The 26,201-nt window shown below is 45.7% G+C and overlaps 1 protein-coding gene across 2 annotated transcripts in view; it reads left to right on the top strand.

Moving 5' to 3' along the window:
* The window catches only part of PRKCQ (protein kinase C theta), a 76,599-nt gene that overhangs the window by 15,180 nt on the left and 35,218 nt on the right, over nucleotides 1-26,201 (top strand). For both annotated transcript variants that reach the window (XM_053258615.1, XM_053258614.1), the window contains exons 2-3: nucleotides 17,326-17,451; nucleotides 25,813-26,012. In XM_053258615.1, coding sequence (XP_053114590.1) covers nucleotides 17,334-17,451; nucleotides 25,813-26,012 — 318 coding nt within the window. In that variant the 5' untranslated portion in view covers nucleotides 17,326-17,333. The remainder of the gene's footprint in view (nucleotides 1-17,325; nucleotides 17,452-25,812; nucleotides 26,013-26,201) is intronic.

Genomic DNA, 26,201 nt, shown 5'->3' on the forward strand with positions numbered 1-26,201 from the left:
GCAAAAGGGGCTAGCATCAGGGCAACTGCCAGGGGCCTGCAGAAAGCCGCTGCTGATCTCTGAGACCACCTCTGGGCCCATAGCCTACATGTGATGCTGGTACATAGGAACATAGGAAGCTGCCTTATACTGAGTCAGACCTTTGGTCCATTTAGCTCAGTATTGTCAACACAGACTGGCAGCAGCTTCTCCAAGGTTGCAGGTAGGAGTCTCTCTCAGCCCTATCTGGAGATGCCAGAGGGAACCTTCTCTGGAGAGGGGAGTGGGGAGATAACCTGGACTACGTACTCAGTTACTGGTAGTTTTTCCTTTAAAGTTTCAAGTATGGGGGGGATATGTAGAGAACTAGCAGCAGAAGGGGGGCACATGCATCACAATTGGTGGTGGCTGCCACTATCTGTGTGAGTGTGAAAATGAGTGTGTGTGTGTGTAGTTGTGGCAGGAAACATGAATGCCCGAAAGTAAGATGTTCCAGGAAATAGAAGTGTTTGAATGAAACAACACACAATAGGCTGTGAACATTTCATACGTTTGTTCCTGAAAGTTTGGGGGGGGGGGAGGAGAGGGTGAAATTACCCTGTTTCTCCCTTCCTATCATTAACCAGAGAAGTGCAGAATCCCCCTCTAAGAAACTGCAGGTCGTATTGGAATTTGGGAAGACGTCTTTTACAGCTCATCGGATATTTTGCAGACACTCCAAACTCTCATTTCAAATTCCACTGGCAGCCTGACGGGTGCTTCTTCAGAAATAAGCCCCACTGAGTTTAAAGGGGGAAATGTGCCTAGGGTGGCAACTTTAGAGGACATCAATTCACATTCTGAGGCTAGGAAGAGCTTCCTTCCTCTCTTGTTGGCTAGTCCTAGTGTTAATGAAACACTAGCTGGCATACTGCGCAATGATCCATTTGCATTTTAATAAAACATGCACGCAGTTGCTCAAGAGAGGTCTTGCACAGAATGCAAAAATTGTGCAGACTCCGTTGTGTAAGTCATGATCACCAGAGGCTTGCCCATCACACACCTGTGTTTTTGCAATGCTTGCATTTTGTGCAAAAGTGCTGTTGTGCAGCTGCAAGCGCACTTTGTTAAAAACACAAACAGAACATTGCGCAGTGTGTCAGCCACTGTGCTCAAATGTGTTAGCGAGAGGAGCTCCTAAATTTATTTAGGAAATCCATCAGAAAGACCTACATGCCTCATTGCTAGCTACATACAGGAAGAGGGAGGGGAGAAGAAGGAAGTCTCTGTCTCTCTGTCTCTCTCCAGGTGAGAGAATGAAACCTGAGACTATCAGTCTAACAAAGGGAAAGTAGAGTAGAGAAAGAATAGTCAGAGAGGGAATGCCCTTACTGTCTGTCTCCCCCCCAACTGGCTGTTGGAGCTGGATCTCCCACAAAATGCATGTAACAGAACCCCAATGTGTCATTTGGGGAGGAGAGTTGGTCTGGTGGTAGCAAGCATGAACTGCCCCCTTTGCTAAGCAGGGTCTGCCCTGGTTTTCATTTGAATGAGAGACTACATGTGAGCACTGTAAGATGCAAGAAATATGCCCCTTAAAGGATGAGGCTGCTCTGGGAAGAGCATTTGCCTGCTTGCATGCAGAAGGTTCCAAGTTTCCTGCCTGGCAGCATCACCAAGACAGGGCTGGGAGAGACTCCTGCCTGTAACTTTGGAGAAGCCACTGCCAGTCTGAGTAGACAATACTGTGCTAGATGGACCAAGGGTCTGACTCGGTAGAAGGCAGCTTCCTATGTTGAAAAGAAAAATAGCTTTTGGGAGGGCAGTGAGTCCCTAAATGACAGAGAGCAGCTGGGTGCTTAATCCTTTCCCTGCCTGCCATTTCTCCACTTCAAATCACCCTCTAGATTCTTCTCTCCCTGCCACCCATAGAATTCAAAATGCATTTTTGAAAAAAGTAAACTATTAATTAAAAAAAAAACAAAAAAACACCTGTTTAAAACACATTCATTTAGTTGATGAGCAATGCCCACTTGAACCATCAAGCAAGGAGTTCTCATGAATATACAAACCGAAAAGGAGAGAGTCCCCTCCCACTGCAGCCAAGCCTTCTCCGCCACTTCTGTAATTACTGCACTGTATTTTGGGGTGAAGTCCTCTAATTCACTTTGCATGTGACTGCCCCGGAAGGAAGTTCAGAAATCTCAATTGGTCCGAGTGCTCAAACGTGAGTCCTCAGATGGGGTTGGACTATAACTCCCATCATCCTCTGCAACTCCCATCACCGTAGAAGGGGATGACGGGAGCTGTAGTCCAACACCATCTGGGGACCCAAGTTTGAGAATCCCTACTCTGGGACACCTGAAAAGAATTCTGTGAAATTACATTCATAATTTCCTATGGTCCTCTCTGTTTAAATATTTGTGCCTTTCTCCCTTTTGCTATGAAAAAGACCCACACAAGGATCGGTGGAAAAATCTTCCCACACACCAGGGCAAAAAAAAGGCCTACAGCAGGAGGGAGAGAGGGGACTTTCTAGAACAATTAGCTCAGTGAAAAGTGACATTTGATGCAATCCACCGACTTTTTAAAAGCCTTCCTCTGTAGCATGTTTTCAAGCAGCACTGAATGTGTCCGAGCAGGCAGATGTGCAAACGGAATTCTTGACACCATTTCAGAAATGTCGTGAAAACAAAGAGAGCCCACTGTAAAACTGCTGGGTGTTATTTGGCAGGAATGTAATGCAAAACTTGGCTTTGTGCTCAGCTCAGTGGGAGTCATAGCTGCTCTATTTCATACCCCTGGTGGGTTCTGTTCCCACTCTAGACTCTTCTGATCCTGGCATGGTGTACTGTATACCTTAGTACACAAGTGGCATTTTCAGGGAGCACTGGGCCTTCTAGAGGAGTATCAGGCAGAAATACATCAGGGCCACCTCTAGCAACAGATTGGGGGAGCTGCACCTGTTGAATTTCTGCCTGGGTACAAATCCCTCCCTAGACAATCTAGAACTGAAGGACCAACCCAAAGGAGAGCCTCACACATAATGCAGAACCTACTTGCAAAGTCAGCAAACTGACTTGTCCGTGACTGTCTGAACCCATGTCAAGACAGGAACCGGTATTTCACTCAGGGCCTCAAACCAAGATGTGCAACCAAGATTTGAAGTTGGCTTTCCAAACCAAGTGCTTCTCCCACTGAGGGGAATGTTATGTCTGAACCCACGCTCTTGATGTCCCTCTGGTTTGTTCCAGGTGAGCCTGACCCCTTTGCCATCAAGGCCAATGCCTGCCAAGAGATGCAAAGCTGGGACTCCTCATAACTGGCTCAACTTGGCTACTCTCAACAAACTGAGATAGGTGATCATCGGCAGTGCCAGCCTCAGGTTCCCGCCCATATCTTGGGCTAGGGGGAACCCCAAATTCTATGTGTACCTGGCCAAAGTGTGTGTGCATGGAGCCTCGTTTCTAAAGCCACATAAAACATGAGACTGTACAAAGTCTCCACAGCTTAGATGATGTGGAAGCTGAGATGGGCACCTTTTCAGACGTGTGTGCTTTGTACGGCGTGAGTGAAAACTGAAAGCATCTTAACTCTCATCTTAAATGAAGGTTTTTGGATTACTGAATATCTACGTTAACTAAAGCCACCTAATGGCACAGCGGGGAAATGACTTGACTAGCAAGCCAGAGGTTGCCGGTTCAAATCCCTGCGGGTATGTTTCCCAGACTCTCTGAAACACCTCTATCGGGCAGCAGAGATATAGGAAGAAACTGAAAGGCATCATCTCACACTGCGCGGGAGGAGGCAATGGTCAACCGCTCCTGTATTCCACCAAAGACAACCCCAGGGCTCTGTGGGCTCCAGGAGTCGACACCAACTTGATGGCACAACTTTACCTTTAAAGGCACTTTGGCCTTGATTGTCAGTTGCTGCTCCCAAAACTGAAAGTAGGTCACATCCTCCTGGGGGGTGGGGGTATCTGAGTGTTGCCGGTATGGCTAGAGGGCTGAAGAAGAGCCCCATGGTTTGAATCTGGCTTGAGAAAATGAAACTGAGAGCCATGCTAGATAGGCTGATAAACTCATCTAGTTTGATTCCCCCACCCTGCTGTAAAATAGCACCCAAGGGGAGCCAGGTCTCATTGGGACTATGGCACGAGAGAAGACCAAATGTACAATTTTAATTCCGTGCTGCTTCCCTGCTAAAAATTGTACTCGCAAAAGCAGCTGTCGACCCCCTGAGGGAGTATTTCAGCAAATAGCCCCTTGTGGAAGTGTGATTCTCAAAAGGAAAATGGTGCAGCCGTACTCCTGTATTCTACCAAAAGAAAACCACGGGGCTCTGTGGGCACCTGGAATCGAAATTGACTTGACGGCAGGCACGCTTTACCTTTTTACTACAAAGTTAAACAGCTCTACTTCTGTAGTTGCTATTAGGGGAGGAGAGCTGGTCTTGGGGTAGCAAGCTTGAACTGACCCCTTTGCTAAGCAGGGTTTGCCCTGTTTTGCATTGGAATGGGAAACTACATGTGAGCACTGTAAGATATTCCACTCAGACGTTGCGGCCACTCTGGGAAAGAGCACCTGGATGCTTGCATGCAGAAGGTCATAGGAAGATAGGAGGCTGCCTTATACTGAGTCAGACCATTGGTCCATCTAGCTCAGTATTGAACTGGCAGTGTCCTCTCCAAGGTTGCAGCCAGGAGTCTCTCTCAGTCCTATCTTGGAGATGCCAGGGAGGGAATTGGGAACCTAGAAGCTCTTCTCAGAACTGCCCCCTCCCCTAAGGGGAATATCTTATCATGCTCACACATGTAGTCTCCCATTCAAATATAAACCAGGACAGACCCTGCTTAGCAAAGGGTACAATTCATGCCTGCTACCACAAGACCAGCTCTCCCAGGTTCCCTTTCTGGCATCTCCAGAGAGGGCTTGGAGAGACTAGCTGTTTATTGGGGACTGAGGTGCAATGAGCAAAGAAGACTGTGGATTTGGGGGTGCAGAACATGCAGGCCCTTTGGATAGTGGGCTGCAGTATGATATATTCCACTCTTATACCACTGTGTGCAGTACTTCAGGGGTGTAACAACAGAGGGAGAGAAAGAATAATTGGCAATGCTATATTCTGTCCCTGTTTATGTGCCCTCCAAGAACTGGTGCCCTAGGCGACTACCTAGGTCTGCCTAGTGGACAGGCAGGACTGGTTTCTGGAGGTCGAAAAACCTCCCAAGCTGCATTGGCACTGTTTGTGTGTCTTCTGGCGGCCCTCCTGCTCCACTTGTACATTTCTTAATAAACAGTTATTGCAAAATTAAAAAGCACCCCAATTTTCCAGTACTGTCTCTTCACAAGCGAGCCGACACTTTTATTGGCTTCCATGAAGCTTTGGAACAATCTTTTTTTTAAAAAAGGGTTTCCAATTGACCAGCAGCCACTAACTCTAAAGTAGATTCTGAGCAGAATCCTAATAAGGTAACCTGAGAAGATACCATGTGTGTCATCAGATACTGTAGTCCTCAATGAAACTGTCTTTCAATTAGCGAAGGGACAGCTCGTTCTCTTGACCTGTTTCGCTCACAGATAGAAGGTGTTGGCACAAGCATCACCTGCTGACAGAGGTGCACCTAGGTAATTTTGGAGCCTGGACCTAAAGGCTTTTTGAGCCCCCACCCCTGCAAATTAAGCATCATCATGCTCGGCTGGGTGACTGCACCACCCTGGACAGACTAAAGAGGATTTGGAGGCCCCCAGGGGCTGTGGAGGCCCCGGAGTTTGGCCCGAAAGTCTAGGGTAAGAGCGCCTCTGCCTGCTGTTTTCCAGAACAAGAGATGCAATGGCTTGAATCGATCTGAAAAGGCCAACTATCTGATCCGGAAGGCCTTTCCATCGAATTAATGACACCTCTTGTTAAAAATGCCATTTGCCTTTTGCATGTTTGTGTTTTCCTTTTAAAACGGCAGCCTGGTTGCAGAGGTGGTTCTTTCATGAAGCAAGGTGAGGTGGTCACTCCAGGTGGTGGATCTGATTGGGGAGCCAGCAGGGTGGCAAATACCCCTTGCTGTTCCCATCAAAACAGCTTTGGGGGACTGATCTGACCCTTGCAAGCTTTGCAAGCAATACCTCTCCTTTGAGTGCTGACTGCACACAGCCTCCAACATTTGACCCAGGAACATAGAGACATGCCTGTGAATGTGTAGGGGGCGTGGCCACGCAACTGGAGAGGCGTGAGATGTACAGTGTTAAGGGGTGTGGCCAAGCTGTCTGGGAGACATGGCTTGCAGTCCTGACTATGATCATGCCACAGATGGAAGGCAGGTAATGAAATGCATGCGGAGCAAAGCAGATCCACTTAATTAGTACCCCACATTTTGCAGATGATATCGGATATATGCTTGTTTCAACCCATTCTCATTCACCAATTGGTTGCTACAAGGATATATCTGTTTTCAACTGCAAAATGTGGGGTACGAATTCAGCTGATCTGCTTTGCGCCACATGCATATTTAAATTTTGATTTTTAAATTTGATTTTTAAAATTGACTTTTACAAAGTTTTTAAATTGTTTTGTATTGGGTGGGGGGTTTTGTTTTTGGTTTTTTGGTGTGTTGTGATTTAATGTTTTATGTGTTTTTACTTGATGTTTTAATGCTGTGTTGTGAGCCTCCCAGAAAACAATTTGTTAAGCGGCAGTTAACAAATAAAGTGTATCATCATCATCATCATTATGCCATTTACACACAGTTTACCAGATGTTATTGACTGGATTTGGTACTTTAATTATCGGGCCCTTTCCAAGGGTCTAGGATAAAGAAAAATTAAAGATAGCGTCATAGTATTTGTGCTGTCCCAAGTAGTGTGGCCTCTTGTAGCTGATGTGTTGTAATTTTATCGATGCCCAAGGTGTCAAGATGGTGTTCAAGTTCTTTTGGTACTGCACCAAGGGCACCAACAACTATTGGCACCACTATTGTTTTCTTTTTCCAGAGCCACTCAATTTCAATCTGAAGGTCCTTGTATTTAGTTATTTTCTCCAATTGTTTTTCGTCAATTTGTCTATCCCCTGGGATTGCAATATCAGTTATCAGAACCCGATTCTTCTCAATGACTGTCAGGTCCGGCATATTGTGCACTAAATGGCTATTATTATTATTTCTTGTTTACACAGTCAGACAGGTGTTGTTGACCAGTTTGTTTTATCCAGACATCTAGTCCTTCCCAAGGACCTGGGATGGCTGAATTTTATCATCATCATCATCATCATCATCATCATCATCATCATCATCCTAAGGATGACTGCCCAAGCTTCCCACTGACTATTACTGTATTTATCTGAATCCCAGACTAGTTTTTTCCAAGTTATTTGATGTTAGAAATGGGGGGGGGAGGTTTTCATCTTAAATTAAATTATCTTCCTTTTGTGTAAAATAAATGCAGGAATAACCCATATTTAACCAGCATTTTTTAAGGGGGTCATCTTAAATTCGGAGTCATCTTCTATTCAGGTAAATGCAGTATACATTGCTAAAGCCAGCATTTCCGTTGCTGTATGCTGTGACTCCATAATGCCTTGGCGCACTGTGCATCCATCTCTGTGCACGTGCACAAGACACCATGCATCCACCCACTCACTTGGGGATTCCAAAGAGATTCCCCATTCTTTGTCCCAGAGGTCACCATGCAGATTTGGAGTAGGATTCGACTTGGGGCTGGTGATACTGTTTGCAAATCATAAGAACAGCCCTGCTGGATAAGACCCAAGGGGCCTTTCTAGTCCAGCATCCTGTTTCCCACAGTGGCCCACCAGATGCTTCTGAGAATCCAGCTTACATCGAAACAGTGTTTGACTTGTGTGTGTTTTAACATAACAAAATCTTTAACTTTCAAGCATGTTGAAGCGAACTTACTTAGGTGACTCATGCTTTAACTTTCATCATGCAGATGAGGGCAGGAAGTACTGTGACACTCTGAACCACACACTCAATGGTTGGGTATTTGTGGCAAGAGGAACGTCAGCTGAGCCACCGGTTGCTTTCCATGCAGAAATCAATACAGCACAAGGACATGAATCCTTGGCCAATACCATTTTAGTACAGAGGAGCAGCTGATGGACTAGCAAGCAATATTAAAGAAGAAGGCGTTTTGGGAGCCACTTCTGAGTGGCGGTTGGGTTGTGCACGCTCAGCAGATAAGACCCAGTCTGCTCAGCCCCTGTGACTCGTATCGCAACTTGGACTACAGAAATCAGCAGTTGAAACTTGTGATTTTTAAGGGAGATAAACATCAGCCACCAATATCTGCAGATCAAGCTGCTGCGAGAGGGGCCGGGGCAGGGACTGGGTGATGAATTGGCCACCCGATGCAAGGAGATTTGCATTGGAGCCCTACAAGTTATGGGGTGGTGGGTGCAGGAGTCAACAGGCTGATACGAGCCTGGCCGGCACGCAGCCAGATCACCGATGGTATCTTACGTTTTATATTACTTCTATTGCTTTGATGTTTTGAGCTGCCCTGAGCAGTATCGTACTGCAGGGCTGGGGTGTAAATATTTTAAATAGCAAAATAAATAATAACAACAAGAGGGGACCGATGCCCTTGGGCCCTTGAGGGAGCAGGGCCTGCTGGCTGGGTTGCAGCTCTAGTTTCACTCTCCGCCTTCCACCTCCCTGACTCACTGGCATGCTGTTGGCTCTTGACTGGAGGACTCATCTTGTCTTCAAGCAAAACTTGCACTCTCCAGGAGGCTTCACACACAAGGCTTCTGCCCCGAATCTCCTTTGGGAGAGAGTGTGTGTGCGTTCACACACCAGCCAAACTTGCCCCAAAGTCCATTCGACAGCATTGGACCCACTCCACACACAAATTGGGCTTTGTCATGCGATATCAAGCTTATCTCGGTGTATTTCCGGGAATTTGAAAAGCTGGTTTTAAACTACTTTTTCTGAAAACGCCGGAGCAAATAGGGAGAGGCACTGATGTAGAATCATTAGCATAAGAGGGATACTCTCTTTAGAAATGCAGATATCGCTGATTAGAAATCTCTCCCCCCGCCCCCACCAATTGGCTAGAAGGAAAACATGGAGCATGCCATGTGAACTTGCATCAAAACAAAACCCGAGAGCAGAGGGGAGGGGCTGCTTCCCTCAATGCCGCAAGTGTAATTTGAAGTGGCTTCGCTCAACATGTACCCCGTAGCATGAACCCATGTGCAAATAACTCCCAGGATATATGCATATACATATTAGGTATATACAGGTGGCCCTCGGTATTTGTGGCTTCAATTCCTGTGGTTTCGCTTAATCATGGGCCACCTGCCTGTATACCAATTTTGTTTTCACAGGGGTAGTTTCATTTATTTGCGGTTGTCTAACCCCCACCCACCCCACCCCTCGCAATAAGTAAATTTTCCCAGCTGCTCGCCTCCTTAAGCCTCCTTGTGTGCCAGCAGGGAAGTGGAGAGAGTGGCTGTTTAAACTTTAAACCTCCCTGCCCATCAGCTGATGGTGCAAAACTACAGCCCAGGTGCAAACTCCGGAGCTGACCTCCACTGACCCGTGGCGAGCAACTTTGCTCCCCTTTGAAGCAAAGCAGTTCGCTTCTTTCCCCACCCGATCAGCACGTTTTTGTTTGTTTCCAACAAACTGTGGAGTTTCCAACTAAAAACTGTGGAGTTGGGGCAAGCACAAAAGTGGGGGCAGGGGAGGTCGAAAGGGCAGACCTCTGGGGCCCCGAGGCTTATGTTCTTAGCACATGTGCACCCAATTGTGGTGACACCCCTGCGATAGGGGGATCAGCAGCAGGACTCTGGTGTGTGGGATGGGGATATTCAACCCTTTCCCCTCATCTCACAGTCTTAACAAAAATTGTGCTTCTGAAGCTGCTTTGACCTCCTAATGGGTGGCCATTTTCCTCAGGATTGCAGCACACCTTCCCTGAACACCACAGGCCCAATCCTGATAGCCTCTGTCACTCCCAGCATGGCTGCTACTTAACTGAAACAAATAAATACGAGGAGCGAAATATGTCTTTAATGTGGCATGACTTTTGAACTTCAGAAAATTGCACTGTTAACATTGCTATAGTTACCACAAGGTATAATATTGGAACTCCAACGATTGCTCATAGAATACACTTCGTTTCATTTCTTCTCCTTTCCTTTGCAATTTGATCTAGTTGTTCTAGTAAGAACTAATCAGCCTATTTTCCTTTCTCTGTCTGTACCATTGAACTGAATTTGGTTCAAATTGAGGTCCACAAGCTAGATCTCTTGCACCTCAAATGTTCACGCATCTGCCATCTTCTATTGGGGTGGATGACATCATTACAAATTACACCATTGAGGTGTCCCTGTGTGTCACTCACTACAACTGTACCAAATTTGGTCCAAATTTGTTAGGCAGTTCTCAAGTTAGTGCATTTGCACCTCAAAAATTCACACATCCGCCATCTTGGATCGGGGTGGTTGACATCATCACAAACTACACCATTGAGGTTTCCCCATGTGCCCCTACAGCTGTAGCAAATTTGGTTCAAATTGTTTAAGCAGTTCATAAGTTAGCCCACTTGTGCCTCAAAGGTTTACGCATCCACCATCTTGAATTGTTGTGGATGACATCATCACAAACTACACCACTGAGGTGTCCCTGTATGTCACTCACTACAACTGTACCTAATTTGGTTCAGATCAGTTACAGTCCACAAATTTGCCCACCTGTCCCTCAAATGCTTACACGTCCGCCATCGTGGATTGGGGTAGATAATATCATCACAAACTACACCATTGAGGTGTCCCTATGTGTCCCTACAGCTGCAGCAAATTTGGTTCAAATTGCTTGAGCAGTTCACAAGTTAGACCACTTGCGCCTCCAAAGTTTACGCATCCACCATCTTGAATCAGTGTGTATGACATCATCACAAACTATGTCGTTGAGGTGTCTCTGTGTGTCACTTACGGCAACTGTACCCAATTTGGTTCCAATGGGTTAAGCAGTCCACAAATTAGCCTGCTTGCACCTCAGATGTTCATGTGGCCGCCATTTTGAATTTGAATGGATGACATCATCATACACCACACCAGTAGAGCATTCCTATGTGTCCCTACAGCTGTAGTAAATTTGGTTCAAAGCAGTTCACAAGTTAGCCCACTTGCGCTTCAAAAGTTCATGCGTCTGCCATCTTAGACTGGGGTGGATCATCACAAACTATGCCACTGAGGTGTCCCACAACTGTACCAAATTTGGTTCATTTTGGTCCAGACATTGCGAAGTTGATGGGGGACACACACACACAGAATGCTGGCTGATCTCATAAGCCTACTGGAAAGTAGGCTAAAAATGGGCATTTTCACCTTTTATTGATTTTCCCCCTCCATGCCTTCACAGAAACAGAAACAGAAACAGACACTTCCCCTCCATCCCTTCACAGGCTCATATGCAGATAAATATGATTGTAGCTCCACCTAAACCATAAGTTGATAGCTGTGTGGAAAGAAAGAAAGAAAAAAACCAGAGACCACAGTGGTTGCCCAAGCTACCAGATGAACTTATCTCCATCCCAACTTCATGGAAATGCAACCAAATTGACAGGCGGGCATATCAGCAAATCAAATGCGAGCTCAGCCATCTCCTTCCCCAGGCATCAAGCAGGCTGTCTACCTTTCAAAGAAAAAGTTAAAGCACTGCATTAGTGTTTATGCATTTATAAGAATACATGATTTTTTAAAAGCATGCTAGTCGGTGATGGTGGAAGTTTGAAGGCATTTTATTATCTCTGCTGGTTATGGTATATCAGGCTTCCCCAAACTGCGGCCCTCCAGATGTTGCTGAACTACAACTCCCAGCATACCCAGCCACAAAAAATTGTGTCTAGGGATGCTGGGAGTTGTAGTTCAGCAACATCTGGAGGGCCGCAGTTTGGGGAAGCCTGTGGTATATATTTGAAAGGTCAAACTGATAGATATTTTCAGCTTCGAACATAGGAAGCTGCCTTATACCGAGTCAACCATTGGTCCATCTAGCTCAGTATTGTCTACACAGATTGGCAGCAGCTTCTCCAAGGTTACAGGCAGGAGTTTCTCGCAGCTCTATCTTGGAGATGCCTGGGAGGGAACTTGGAACCTTCTGCAAACAAGCATGCAGGTTATCTTCCCAGAGCGGCCCCATCCCCTAAGGAGAATATCTTATAGTATTCACAAATGTAGTCTCCCATTCAAATGCAAACCAGGGCAGACTCTGCTTAGCAAAGAGGACAATTCATGCCTGCTACCACAAGACCAGCTCTCATGCGACTATAGGGCATTAAGCAATGGATTAAGCAAACTCACAATGACACTCAACCCTATCTCACTGGCCGAGTTCAGACAAAATAGGAAACTGGAGGTGCTTCATCTCCGGTTTCCTAACCTGAATGTATGAACTTGGGGGAACTGACCCGCAGTTTCACTCAACAAACTCCACTCTGAACCTTCAGACAGAGTGCAGTTCCACTACCACAGTTGCCATTTCTGCAGTGCCAGTGCTACGTTCGAATGCTGGCATCACAGTTTGAGCTTGACGGGACTGGAGTTGAGAGAGGAAGCTCCTCCCTCATTCTGGCCCGATTGGCTGTGTGGACTGTCCTTCTGTCAAGAAGGAATCCCCTGCCTTTCTGCTGTCTTGCTGACTGCAGAGAGGCCCATCTCCCCAATGTCTGTATGTAGCCAGGGGAGGGGGCTGCGGAACCACGGGTCCATTGGACCCGTGGTTCCATGCTATATTTGAACCTGGCCATCGAGTCATCTGATCCTAGGGAGGTGGTGAACGTCTCGAACCAGAGGTTGGAGGCAGTGATGGGCTGGGTGTGGGCTAGCAAACTGAGACATAATCCAGACAAACTACTGTTGATTAGTAGGAAAGCCAGCCTTGGTGAGGTAATTTGACCTGTTCTAGACTGGGTTGCCTTCCCTCAGAGGGAACAAGTTCACAACATGGAGATTCTTTTTGTACTCCTTTGGCTCAGGTAGCAGCTCTGGACAGGGAGTGCCTTCGCACGGCTCTGTCTTGTGATACACAAGACTTCCTTGAGAAAGCAGGCCCACATATAATATGATACGATACAACGATACGACAAATATTTATATACCGCTTTCCAACAATCAATCAATCAATCAATCAATAAAATGGCTCCCCTGTCCCCAAAGGGCTCACAATCTAAAAAAGAAACATAGGATAGGCACCAGCAAGAGGCACTGGAGGAATGCTGTGCTGGGGATGGATAGGGCCAGTTGCTCTCTTCCTGCTAAATAAAGAGGTCACCATTTTTAAAAGGTGCCTGTCTTTGCTCAGTTAGCAGGGGACTAAAGTAAGCAATGGTAGTCCTCAAAGGTGTAATGCAAGTTAAGTAGGGAACTGATAATGCTTTTCTTATTGGTAGCAAAACCATGCATCGCTAAGGAATAGAAAAGGAAGAACCCTCCAAAAATTAAATGTTGGTTCGATAAAATTTGGGCATTACTGGTGCAGGACAATCCTTCTTCCCAGTTAAAAGGCTCTGCTCATTTAGATTATAAGTGTTTCTTTTTAGAACATCGGTTACCCTCTTAAAATTGTATCGATGCCCAAAAACCTGCATATACAAGACCTGAAAGGTAACTTGGAAAAGGTTTTTTATTTTATTATTTTATTTACAAATATTCTAAATATATTAAGTGAAGTAATGATCCCTGGGTGTTTTATTTAATTGTTCCTGAGCTGCGTTTTACCTGTTGTGTTTTGTATTTATTTTTCTTCTGTATGTCCATGCCAAAATTAAATGTAAAAAGTTTATTAAAATGAGACGGCAGACCTGACCACACTTACCCATACCTTAACCACATCATGTTTTGACTGCAATAAACTCTACACAGGGCTGCCCTTGAAGAATATCAGGAAACTTGAAGAAACCTGAATACCTCCAGGTTTGGAGGCAGGATGCCTCTGAATATCGGTTGCAGGGAAGTAAAAACATAAGAACAGCCCTGCTGGACCAAGCCCAAGGAAGCCCATCCAGTCCAGCATCCTGTTTCACACAGTGGCCCACCAGATGCTGCTGGAAACCACAGGCAGGAGTTGAGGGCATGCCCTCCCTCCTGCTATTACTTCCCTGCAACTGGTACTCAGAGGCATCCTACCTCTGAGGCTGGAGGTGGCCTCTAGCCCTCCAACTAGTAGCCATTGATAGACCTCTCCTCCATGAAGTTATCCAAATCCCTCTTAAAGCCATCCAGGTTGCTGGCTGTCACCACATCTTGTGGCAGAGAATTCCACAAGTTGAAAGTAACAGCAGGCAAGTAATAGCAGGCAAGGGGGTTGGGTGCCTTTATCTTTGGCTTATGGGCTTCTCAGAGACATCTGGTGGGCCACTGTGGGAAACAGGATGCTGGACTAAGCAGGCCGTGGCCTATTCTAGCAGGGGTCTTCTTATGAATATCTGGAAACTAGTGCAAGGGCTCAAACTGTGGCCCGCCTACAGATGTTGGCCTGCACCTTCCATCATATCTGGCTACTGGCCTTTGTGACTGGATCTGGGGATGGTGGGAGTTGTGCTCCTGCCACAACTGGAGGGCTGCATGAGACCCTTGATGGGATGCAAAATGTGGTGACCTGGGTTATCTCCAGAGCTGCCCCGGAGTGTATCGTTCCCGTTTTGAGAGAACAATACAGGCTATCCATTTGTTTCCAGGTCCAATTCAAGGTGTTGGTTATCACCTTTAAGGGGGCCCTAGGTTTCTGAAGGATTATCTGCTCCCATATATTTCTGACTGCCAGGATAAGAAGATATTTTGCACAAGATATTTTGGGGGCTGAGGTGAGGTGCCAAATTCTGGTGGAGGCCAAACCCCTTTCTAAAGTGACCTTTGCCCGCTTCAAAAGTGGCATGGAAGATGGGGAAGAGGGAAGGTTGCCAGTGGCCTCCTCTTCTCTTCTCGTGATTCTTACAGAGTTTTCAAGGAGTGTGAGAGAGGTACACCTTTCAAAGCTCCTTTCAAACAGGACAGATTGGTCCTGGACAGCTCCTCTGATGGCAGCGGTGAGGGGCATCTTGCCGTCCTGCTGCCATCTCAGTAATCTACCACCTGAGATTACGGCCTCACCTTGCCTCAAGGAAAGACCACCCCTGGGCTCAATTGTTGAGACAGGGCCTTCTTGGTGGTTGCCTCAGACTGTGAAATGCCCTCACTGGGAAGAGTTGTTCCCTCCCGTCCTTCAGTGCCTTTCACAGGCAAGTGAAGGCTATCCTGTGTTCACTCAAGCCTTTGGCCCTTATTGGTTAAGGGATGGATCTTTTTATGCTGTGTTTTTTGTTTGTTTGTTTGTTTTAATGACTGGTGTTAGGGTTAGAACTGTACACTGCTGTACAGTAGTACTGTACACTACTTTGATATTTTTGTATGAGATGTATGAATGTATAAATCCAAACATATAATAACAGTAATAATAATAATAATAATAATAATAATAATAATAATAATAATAATAATGGCCCGATAATTAAAGTACCAAATCTAGCCAATAACATCTGGTAGACTGTGTGATAGCATAATAATAATAATAATAATAATAATAATAATAATAATAATAATTATTATTATTATTATTATTATTATTATTATTATTTGCTTAAAGCAATGATCACTATTGTTAAATTGATTACTGAATAAATTGTATTAATTTGATAGATTCATTATTGCAAACTGCTCTGATCATTTTATATTGATATGGTGTGGAGAGTAATATCTTGCTGTTGGGTGATATCCCAATTAAATTACTCTACCTAAAGGACTATTTAATTTCAGTGGGACTTCCATCAAGTAATGTAATCACTCAATGCCCCCTTGAAATTTAATAGTCTTTTAGGGTAATCTGTGAGTAGTACTTTTGAGTCATTTGTTCTATCTGTTTGTTTTTGTTCACCTTGGTGTCTGCTGGCAAAAGTGGAAAATAAATAAATAAATAAATAAATAAATATGAATAAATAACTAAAGCAGAGGTGGTGAACCTGCATGTCAGCGGGCCTGTACCCAGGTTCACTTTTAAAATGAACACAGGTACAAATCTCTCTACCATCATACAACCAGGGCTGTCCTTTGCAGAGGAGGGCATGGATCACAGCACTTGCCTTGAACGCTGTGCCTAACCAGACCAGGCTGTGGCACCACTGCCAGACTGGAAGGACAGAAGAAACACCATGGCGGGGGAGGAGAAATTTACTATGCAGATTTCCCAGATGCCCTAAATAAATTGTGGTCTGATTTGGCATGTTATTTGACCTCTGCATTTAGTTTTAGTTTTTGTTTTTAAACCGTCTTAATTTCCCACGATGTATCTGAAAGTTTTTCAAGCATTCAAGTAGCTGAATTGAAATATTTGATTGAGCATATGAATCGGTAAAGAAACTGAAAGTGATTCTATTGTTATTGGGAAACAAATTCAAAGCTCTATGTGGAAAGAAGGGGAATACTCAATAAATCAATACAAGGTATATGTACTCTCTCACACTCTTCCTAGGGATGCTCATCTGAAAACCATTCATTGCCACTTTGAAATTTCCAAGCTTGCCCAATATTGCATTGGCATCCGCTGATTGTAATTAAAGACTTATATGAAACACTGAATTTTTCAAAATGGAAAACTTTCCACGGAAAAATTAAGTGTGGGGAAATTTCCCGGGAAATTTCCAACCCCATATCTCTGGCTGCTCTTGAATGCTTAACTCTGCCTTCGCCCTTACCATCTTGAGGCAGGCGGATGTTGTGTTGTTTCCCAGCGAGGGTCACCCACCCAAGGTTCTAGCTGGCTGGTTTCATGTTCAGCCAGTATATAAATAGCACACTGAACACTTGACAGCTCCACATCTTTAGCCATGTGGGCTTCTTCGCACTACCCTGCCATGTCATGTGTAAACTGCAAGTGACAAGGCTTTTCTCATTGTTCCTTTCAGGACCGCTCATGACTTTGCTCTATTAACTCTTGCAGAGTTCACTGAGCAAACGTCTTTCCTCCCCTCCTGCAAGATCCAATATCTAATTTCATGCCTTTTGCAGCTGGCTGATGTTTGCACTGAGCAAAGTCAATCCGATGTTATTCCCAGCTATCGCCTGGCGACCACAAGCGCCCCGAGCGATGTAGCTGAGCCAATAGATCAAGCAGCGCTCCGATTCCATGTCCAACCACATGGCAAACTTTTGCTAACTCAGCTGCCTGGGAAGCAGAGAGGGGAAGTGCTGCTTGGATGGATAACTGGCTTCAGTTCTAAATTCTTGCATTTGCTGTGGGTGATAAAGCACAAGAAAAAAGAAAAAGGCCGTTTTTAGAACTTGTCCAGCATAATTTTTCCTTTCTGGTTGACACAGAGCCAACTATGTCCCCCTTTCTCCGGATCGGATTGTCCAACTACGATAGCGGTCCCTACCTGCCTTCCCAAGGGGATGTGATCAATCCGTACTGTGCCGTCATGGTCAAAGAAGCCGTTGAGTCTGGTAAGCTTGTGCAAATATGTTTACGTTTGTTTCTGCTTCTGTGTTCAGGTAACCCGAACCTAACTAAAGTTAAGCACTTTTAAGCCCCGGGGCTTCAGAGTGGAAGATGAAACTATTTCTCTGCAGAATAAGAGATACACTTGACACTGAGGTCGTTCACATGGCCTTTGCCCGGAGAAGCAGGAGGGGGGGAGGCAGTCTTCCCCACAGACAATCCAGCATTCTGGAGGCCAGAAAAAATGTGTCTCAGCCTTCAGAGATCCTACAATGCATCACGCGATGAGCGCAGTGCATTGAGGGATTCCACCGTGAGACTAGGTGCCCGGCTCTGTGTATTCTTGGGCTTCATGCAGCCCAAGTATTCACACAACCCTGTACCTGGATAAAAGGGCACCCTCATGCACTTTTACCCAGATAAATGGATAAAAATCCCAAGCTACCTGGGAAGACAGCACCGGGATCGGCCTCAGTGATGACTCTTCACACAAGCAGCCCTACCCAAGTAGGGCTTCCCAAGCCTGGGTTAGGGCTGCTCGTGTGAACAGCCTCACTGTCTAGAGTTACGTGCTATTTTCCTGTGCAGTTTTATTTTTAAAACATTATTTGTCTGGCCTGTGGAATGGAGCTGAGGAAGGGTAGATTGAGAGAGGTTACCAAACCCTCTGATCATTTTCCAGCTCAAATTAATCCCCAAGCAGTTTTTTCATGCCTAGAGGAAAAATACAGGGGTCCCCTGCATCTTTTCTCCCAAGAGTGAAAAAGCAGCTTGGGGAGGGTGACATCTGAGTTGAATAATGACCAGAAGAGCCAAAGGGTCAGTAGCCTTTCTGTATTCACCCTCCCTCCATCCAGACTCACAGCCTGTGCCTGCTGATTTTGGCTTTAAAACATTACAAAGGAAATAAATGAGATTTAAAAGTGCTGGGTTTTGGCTGGACATTACCCCCTATTTCTAGCATATGATTGTATTTCGGAGTCATTCAGTTTTAGGGCAGGAGGGACATTCTGGATATGTCTGCTGTGGAGCTTGGTGTAACAGAGCTGCCGAATATTGAATCAGACTCAGATACTGGCTGACATTCTGCATAATACCTCGTGCATATTTTAATGCAATGTGCTCGTCATTGCTCAAGAGCAGAAACAGTGTAACATAGTTGTGCGATGGCATTTTTTCTAACGGCCATACCACCGAAGCCCATTTGTGCAGTGTCTACATTTGTACAAGAGTGCCATTGTGCAACTGCGTGCACATTGTATTGAAGCACGTGCAGGACACTCTGCAGAATTTAGCCATGGTCATTTCAAATGCGACTAACACAGATCTTTTGACTGAAGAAGTGGTACAAGACAATGAAGAGTACTTTTTTGAGTTGTGCTGTTGTTGCCTCAAAAATACAAATGATACAACTGCAGACCAAGGAGGCTGGCGAGCTAAAAATAAGCCCTGTTAATGCAGGGAAGCTTTTGGGCATGCCGATAAAGGTCAGGCAACCAAATACACTTCATGCACACAAATGCATGCAAATATACATACATGCCATAATGCCTTGATAGGAAAAGGGCTAGCAAACTGAGAATCTTTAGAGAATCAGCTTGCTTGTTGTTAGGTGGGGCTGAAGCTGTGGAGGCAACTAAAAGCAATAGTCTCCAAAGAAAATCCTTCTTCACGCAAAACATGGCTTAAATTATGGGATCCACAGTCATGGTGATGTCTCCTGACTTTAAAACTGTTGTAGGGAAGGGATTTCAGTGATCCCAATTATAACAGAGCAGGTGTGTGTGAGAAGAGCCACGCCCATTAAGAGTATCTTGAGTCAGAAATTTAAGGTCCATATACTTGTAAGGGTTTAGTAAGGAAGTTACACACTTGGATAGAAAGCCTGTGTCCCTGAACATTCCAGGTCTCCATAGTGCGAGAGCAGAACAAGGAAGGAGGAATTGTAAAGATGCAGCTAGTGCAGGGTTTCTTAACCTTGAGCCCCCAGATGTTGTTGGACTACAACTCCCAGAATCCTCAGACATGGCCTTTGTGACTGGGGATTCTGGGAGTTGTAGTCCAACAACATCGGGGGGCCCAAGGTTGAGAAACCCTGAGCTAGTGGGTAGGAGGAGAAGGGGGATGCCTGAGAGCATCAGTCTACCAATCAGAAGCCAGAGCAGAGAGAGACAACGAAAGTGGGGGGAACAAAAAAGAAGACTCTTGCTTTCTATCTCTATTCCCAATACCCCTAGTGCTATCAACCCAAGCTACGATGGTCTCTCCACATGGCAATTCAAACATGTGCTTAAAGACAGTTTGGATGCTTCAGCTGGCCCAGAATGCTGCCGCGAGGATGCTCCTGGGAACTAGTCCTTAATGGGTATTACACCCACCCGGAGGCAGCTTCAGTGTTTATTAGTCTACTTCCAGGATAGATTCAAAGTACCGGTCTTGACCATTAAGATCACTGCTTGGGCCCTCAGGATCTGTTGGACCACATTTGCCCATACGAACCTGCTAGGGCTCTTCATTCAGCATCTCAGGCCCTACTAAGACCCCATCACTGATTTTGGTGGGTGAGGACTAGCTACAGGGCTTTTTTTGCTGTGGCCCCTCAGCTTTGGAATGCCCTCCTGGAAGAGCTTCACCATGTGCCCTCCCTCAGGGGTTTTTAAAAAACATCTAAAGGTGCATCTTTTTAGAGAGGATTTTTAGTGTTTAATCTGCAGCTGTATCTGGTAGGGTCTTTTTTAAAAAAAATGTTTTAACTTTCAACTTTTAAAATTGGTTTTAACTGGGCTATGGTTCTTAGTTAATTGTTACTAATTTTATTAATGCAATTATATGACTCGCCCTAAGCAGTATTGCACTGGAAGGGAGGGATAGAAATATTTTAAATAAACAGGATCGGAGCTTAGGTTTGGATAATGTATGCAGTCCTGACTCACCTCACCCTCACATTCACAGGCTCACTCACTCTGGACCAGTGGTCCCTATAACAGGGATTCCCAGATGTTGTTGACTTGATTGATTGACTAAGTGCCGTCCAGTCGGTGTCGACTCTTAGTGACCACATAGATAGATTCTCTCCAGAATGATCTGTCTTCAACTTGGCCTTTAAGGTCTCTCTCAGCGGTGCATTTGTTGCTGTCATAATCGAGTCCATCCACCTTGCTGCTGCTGGTCGTCCTCTTCTCTTTCCTTCCACTTTCCCCAGCATGATGGACTTCTCAAGGGAGCTGGGTCTTCGCATTATGTGTCCAAAGTATGATAGTTTGAGTGTGGTCATTTGTGCCTCGAGTGAAAATTCTGGATTGATTTCTTCTGTGATCCATTTGTTTGTTTTCCTGGCTGTTCATGGTGTCCTCAAAAGTCTTCTCCAGCACCAAAGTTTAAAAGCATCAATACGCTTGTTGACTACAACTCCCATAATCCCCTGCTGGGAGTAAAAGTCAACAACTTTCTGGGCTGGTGTGTGACAAAGGTTAAGAATGTGAGAAGAGTCCTGCTGGATCAGACCAAAGGTCCCCCTCCTGTAACATCCTCTTTCCCAGCCAGATGCTTCTGGGAAGCCCAGAAGCAGGACACAAATGCAGGAGCCCCTACAGTGCAGAGTGCTGCTTCTGAACATGGAGGCTCCACTGAGCTCTCATTTATTTATGTTTCGTAACAGCTGTTGGTGAACCTATCCTCCATGGATTTGTACAGTCTCCTTTTAAAGCTGGGATTCTCAACCTTGGGTCCCCAGATGTTGTTGGACTACAATTCTCCTAGCCACAATGGCCAAAGGGAGTTGTAGCTCAACAACATCTGAGGACCCAAGGTTGAGACCCCCTGCACTATGGGAAACAGGATGCTAAATAGATGGACCTTTAGTCAGCGCTATAGCAAAGTCAGAGTGGGCCCTGGGACAAAAGGGAAGATGCCCCCATGTACACCCAGTGGGGAGAAGAGCTTGTCTTGCAGCAGCAAGCATGAATGGTCCCCTTTGCTAAGCAGGGTCAGCATTGCTTGCATTTGGATGGGAAACTACATGTGAGCGCTGTAATGTATTCCCCTTAGAGGGTGGGGAAACCTTGGAGAGCTGCTGCCTGTCCGTGTTGGAGAAGATGATACTGAGCTAGATGGACCAATGGTTGGTATAAGGCAGCTCTCTCTATTTCTATGTCCATGCTGCGGAAGAATTGTAAAGACATGGCAAAAAAGAAAACGTTCTCTGCATGCCTTTCCTCTTGCTATTATGCAAATAATATCACACATTCCTCATGCATGTGGGCACACACTTGCACCTGTTCATTCTCCAGCTCAGAGTGTGTGTGTATGTGTCTGTGTGCGTGTGTGCGCATGCATGTGCTACTAGGGAGAGCGACTTTTCGGAGGTTACACCCGTTTATGGAACAGCTTTGCCCGTGAGATTCATATGAACATGACATAAGAACATAAGAACAGCCCTGCTGGATCAGGCCCAAGAAGGCCCATCCAGTCCAGCATCCTGTTTCCCACAGTGGCCCACCAGATGCCTCTGGAAAGCCCACAGGCAAGAGGTGAGGGCATGCCCTCTCTCCTGCTGTTGCTTCCCTGCAACTGGTATTACGAGGCATTGTGCCCCTGAGGCTGGAGGTGTCATGCAAACCTGTACTTTGTTCTTTTAGATGCCAGGTGAAGAGCTTTCTGTTTACTCAGGCTTTCTAAAGTTGATTTTTAACATTGATTTTTAACATTGATTTTTTTAAAAAAAGTTTAATAATTGTTTTGTATGGGTGTGTGTGTGTGTGTGTGTGTGTGTGTGTGTTGTGATTTGATGTGTCTTATGTGTATTTATTAGATTTTTTGATGTTGTGTTGTCAGCCACCCTGAGAACATGGGGCAGCTAACAAATAAAGTTTATATAGATAGATAGATGACTGACAACAGAGAGTTAGAGGAAACCAAATTTAAGTTGAACAATTTGGTTCACGCCTTCATCAGCAACAGATGGAGCTAGAGAGAGAGAGAGAGAGAGAGAGAGAGAGAGAGAGAGAGAGAGAGAGAGAGAGCTACCACCTACATCACCTCCATTTTTGAAGGCAAGTTGAGTCCTCTGGTCAGGAAGGATCCAACAGTTTGCCAGGGAGTCGGGGAGGTGGCAGGAGGAGAGTGAAGAGAGAGCTGCCTCCCATCTCGCGGCCCCATCCTTCAGGGGCCCAGGGACATGTGTGTCTCCCCACCCCACCCCACCCCCGCACCTTGTTCAGTTATCACGATGCCCCAGCCTTTGGTCTGGTCCTTACGTTCTTGTGGGCGGCTCTGAAATGTGCTGTGGGCCATTCTAATATTTGATTCAAGCCTGCTTCCTCTGGCAACAACCCCCAGAATAGAAGCCGGTTGTGGGGTCACTGGGATGCTGCAGCTATTTCAGAAGAGAAGGCTCGCCCTGCTTGACGAGCCCTGGGAAGTCCACATGGCTTGCCTGCCCTTTCGAAGCTGCCTCGGGCCAAATGGGCCACCTGCATCTTTGCCTTTTGAGCACCTGCTGCCTCTGTGACATTTGCCTACTCAGAGCATCCAGCATGCACTTGACCCCTGCTGGTTCTGCTTTGTGGCCAGAGAGGGAACCCCACCCTTCCTAAACTTCAAGGGCTGCTTTCATCTTCACAGCACCAGACCAAATCTATTCTTGGTGCCAGGAAGAAGCTAATGCATGTGTAGCTTCGGGGCAAGGAGGTGGGATTGCTCTGAAAATATTACCTTTGTACAAAACTGATGGGAGAAGGTTCATATGGGAAGAGCCAGAATGTACAGGAGGACATACGATGTATGGGGCTGTAGCTCATTAGTACAGCACCTTCTTAGTATGCAGAAGGTCCCAGGTTCAATCCCTGGCAGCATCTCCAGGTCGGGCTGGGAGAAACTCCGTCTTGTGGTAGCAAGCATGACTTGTCCCCTTAGCTAAGCAGGTTCTGCCCTGGTTGCATATGAATGGGAGACTTGATGTGTGAGCACTGGAAGATATTCCCTTTAGGAGATGTTCCAAGTTCCTTCCCTGGTATCTCCAAAATAGGGCTGAGAGAGATTCCTGCCTGCAACCTTGGAGACATTGCTGCCAGTCTGTGCAGGCAGTACTGAGTGAGATGGACCTATGGTCCAGGGGCGTAGCCACTATTGTGCGAACAGGTTGAAAGAACCCGGGCCGGCAATGGTAGGGGCCACTGAAGCCCCCAGGAGGGCGTGGCTTGGGCTCTGGAAGAGCCCCAAATGAACACACACACCCGCCCATGCCCGGGCTACTGAGATCCCTGAGCGAGCACTTGCCAATCTTTTTCAGGCAAAGTTTGCTGCCTGAAAGCATCTATTCCCCTTTCTCTCCCTCCAGAGAGGAAGAAAAAGGGAGAATAGACGCTTTCAGGCAGCAAGCACTGCCTGAAATGACATGGAAGCGCTCACTCGGGCTCTTCGGAGCTCGAGGCCATGCCCCTTTTGCACGTCACGCAAAGGGGCATGGCCTCAAGCTCTGAAGAGCCCGAGCAAGCGCTTCCATATCATTTCAGGCAGCCCGTGCTGTATAGAAATCAAATAATATAATAGAATAGAATAGAATAGAATAGAATAGAATAGAATAGAATAGAATAGAATAGAACATAACATATAACATAACATAACATAACATAACATAACATAACATAACATAACATAACATAATATAATATAATATAATATAATATAATATAATATAATATAATATAATATAATATAATATAATAGCATCTATTCTCCCTTTTGCTTCCTCTCTGGAGGGAGAGAAAGGGGAATAGACGCTTTCAGGCAGCAAACTCTGCCTGAAAAGGATTGGCAAGCACTTGCTCGGGGGTCTCATTAGCCCAGGCGGTGGGGGTTCGTTCAGTGCACACCCCGTGTCCGTGTTGTCACAAGCACGGGACATCATCAGAGGGGCCGCCAGGCGGGGCTGGACCCAGGCTGCCGCTCGGCTGCCTCCGCGCCTGCTATGGTCTGACTCAGTATATGACAGCTTCCTATGTTCCTATGATCCTGCCTGAAACCTTGGAGAGCTGCTGGAAGTCAATGTAGGCGATACTGAGTGAAATGGACCGTCTCCGTGTGAGGCAGCCTCCTATGTTCTTCATTATTTAATTTATTTATTTTTGTGTTTATATCCTGCTCTTCCTCCAAGGAGCACAGAGCAGTGTACATGGTTATGTTTATCCTCACAACAACCCTGTGAGGTTGGTTAGGCTGACACAGAGTTGACTGGCCCAGAGTCACCTAGTGGGTTTCGTAGCTGAATGCGGATTTGAAGTTGGGTCTCCCCAGTCCTAGGCCAACGCTCTAACTGCTACACTATGCTGGCGCTCAGTATGGTTCTCTCATGTTTCCTTCCTCATCACCCTCATAGCACGGTGGCAACTGGTAGTTGTGCCTTCTCTGCAACACCCTTCCCAGAAATGTCCACGTGGCACCTACGCTGTTCTCATTTAGGCAGCAAATGCTTTTATTTTCCCTGGCCTTTGGTTAGATCAGAGATTCTCATACTGTGTTCTTCTCAGACCTCTTGAAAGTTGCTTGGGGTTTTGGTAGACCACTTAATACAGGAGTTCTCAACGTTGGGTCCCCAGAGGCTGCTGGACTGCAACTCCCATCATCCCCAGCCACAGGGGCTTGGGATGATGGGAGTAGTAGTCCAGCAACATCTGGGGACCCAACATTGAGAACTCGTGACTTAATAAATTTGTTTTTTGTTTTACATATCAAACCAATATAAATGCAGATTAAAACCAGTGGATTATCTAATGTTATGATTAATTGTGCATTTATATAGATATGCATATCAGGCGGTATAAAAATATGATATATAGATATAGATATAGATATAGATATAGATATAGATATAGATATAGATATAGATATATTGCTGGTTTCCAGGGAAGGGGGGAGAGTCTCCAGATGGATTACTAGAGTTAAAAATAATATATAAAACACCATAAACAAATGCAACCATCATAATAAAGGGCACAACAGCTCAGAAGCAGACCATCCAGGGAAACCCTTCCACCTCACTCCACACTGAAGGCATGACATCATAAGCAAATCTTAACCAATCGAGTAGGGCAGGAGGGTTGAGCAAATCAAACCTTCTGGGGGGTGGAGTTTCAGAGCTTGGGTGCAGCTACAAAAAAGGCCCTGTTGTTTGCATTTCTCAGCCAAACTTCTGGTGGCTTTGGCATATGGAGCAGGGCAGAGACATTGCAGAAAATGTTAATGAATGAGTGGAATTGCACAGGAGCTGATGGTGCTTAAGATACCTTGGTTCCTTTTTAAAAAGAAAATGTTACTCTGGCAAGTGCTGTGCACATAAGTAAATCATAACAATGTGGTTTTGATCCTAGAGAATGGCCAAGTCTACGTCCAGAAGAAGCCCACCATGTACCCTCCTTGGAACAGCACTTTCGACGCCCACATCCACAGAGGCCGGGTCATGCACATCATTGTGAAGGATAAGAGTGCCGAGATGGTCGCCGAAACGACAGTTGAACTCAACGTGGTTGCAGACAAGTGTAAGAGGAGTAATGGGAAAACTGAAATCTGGGTAAGCTCTGCCGCTTTTGACCCCTTGCTTGCAGTTTTAATTTCATGGATTTGATCCACATGAGGTTATGAAGGGGCCAGACAGCAAAAAAATTGTCTCTTGGAGAAGGAATACATTGGGATTCTTTGCCATAAAAGCTGTCCAGAATAATCCAAGCAGACAATGCTTCACATTTATAATGCTTCTTCC

This window comes from Hemicordylus capensis, chromosome 5 (assembly GCF_027244095.1).
Source record: "Hemicordylus capensis ecotype Gifberg chromosome 5, rHemCap1.1.pri, whole genome shotgun sequence".
Taxonomy (NCBI): Eukaryota; Metazoa; Chordata; class Lepidosauria; order Squamata; family Cordylidae; genus Hemicordylus; species Hemicordylus capensis.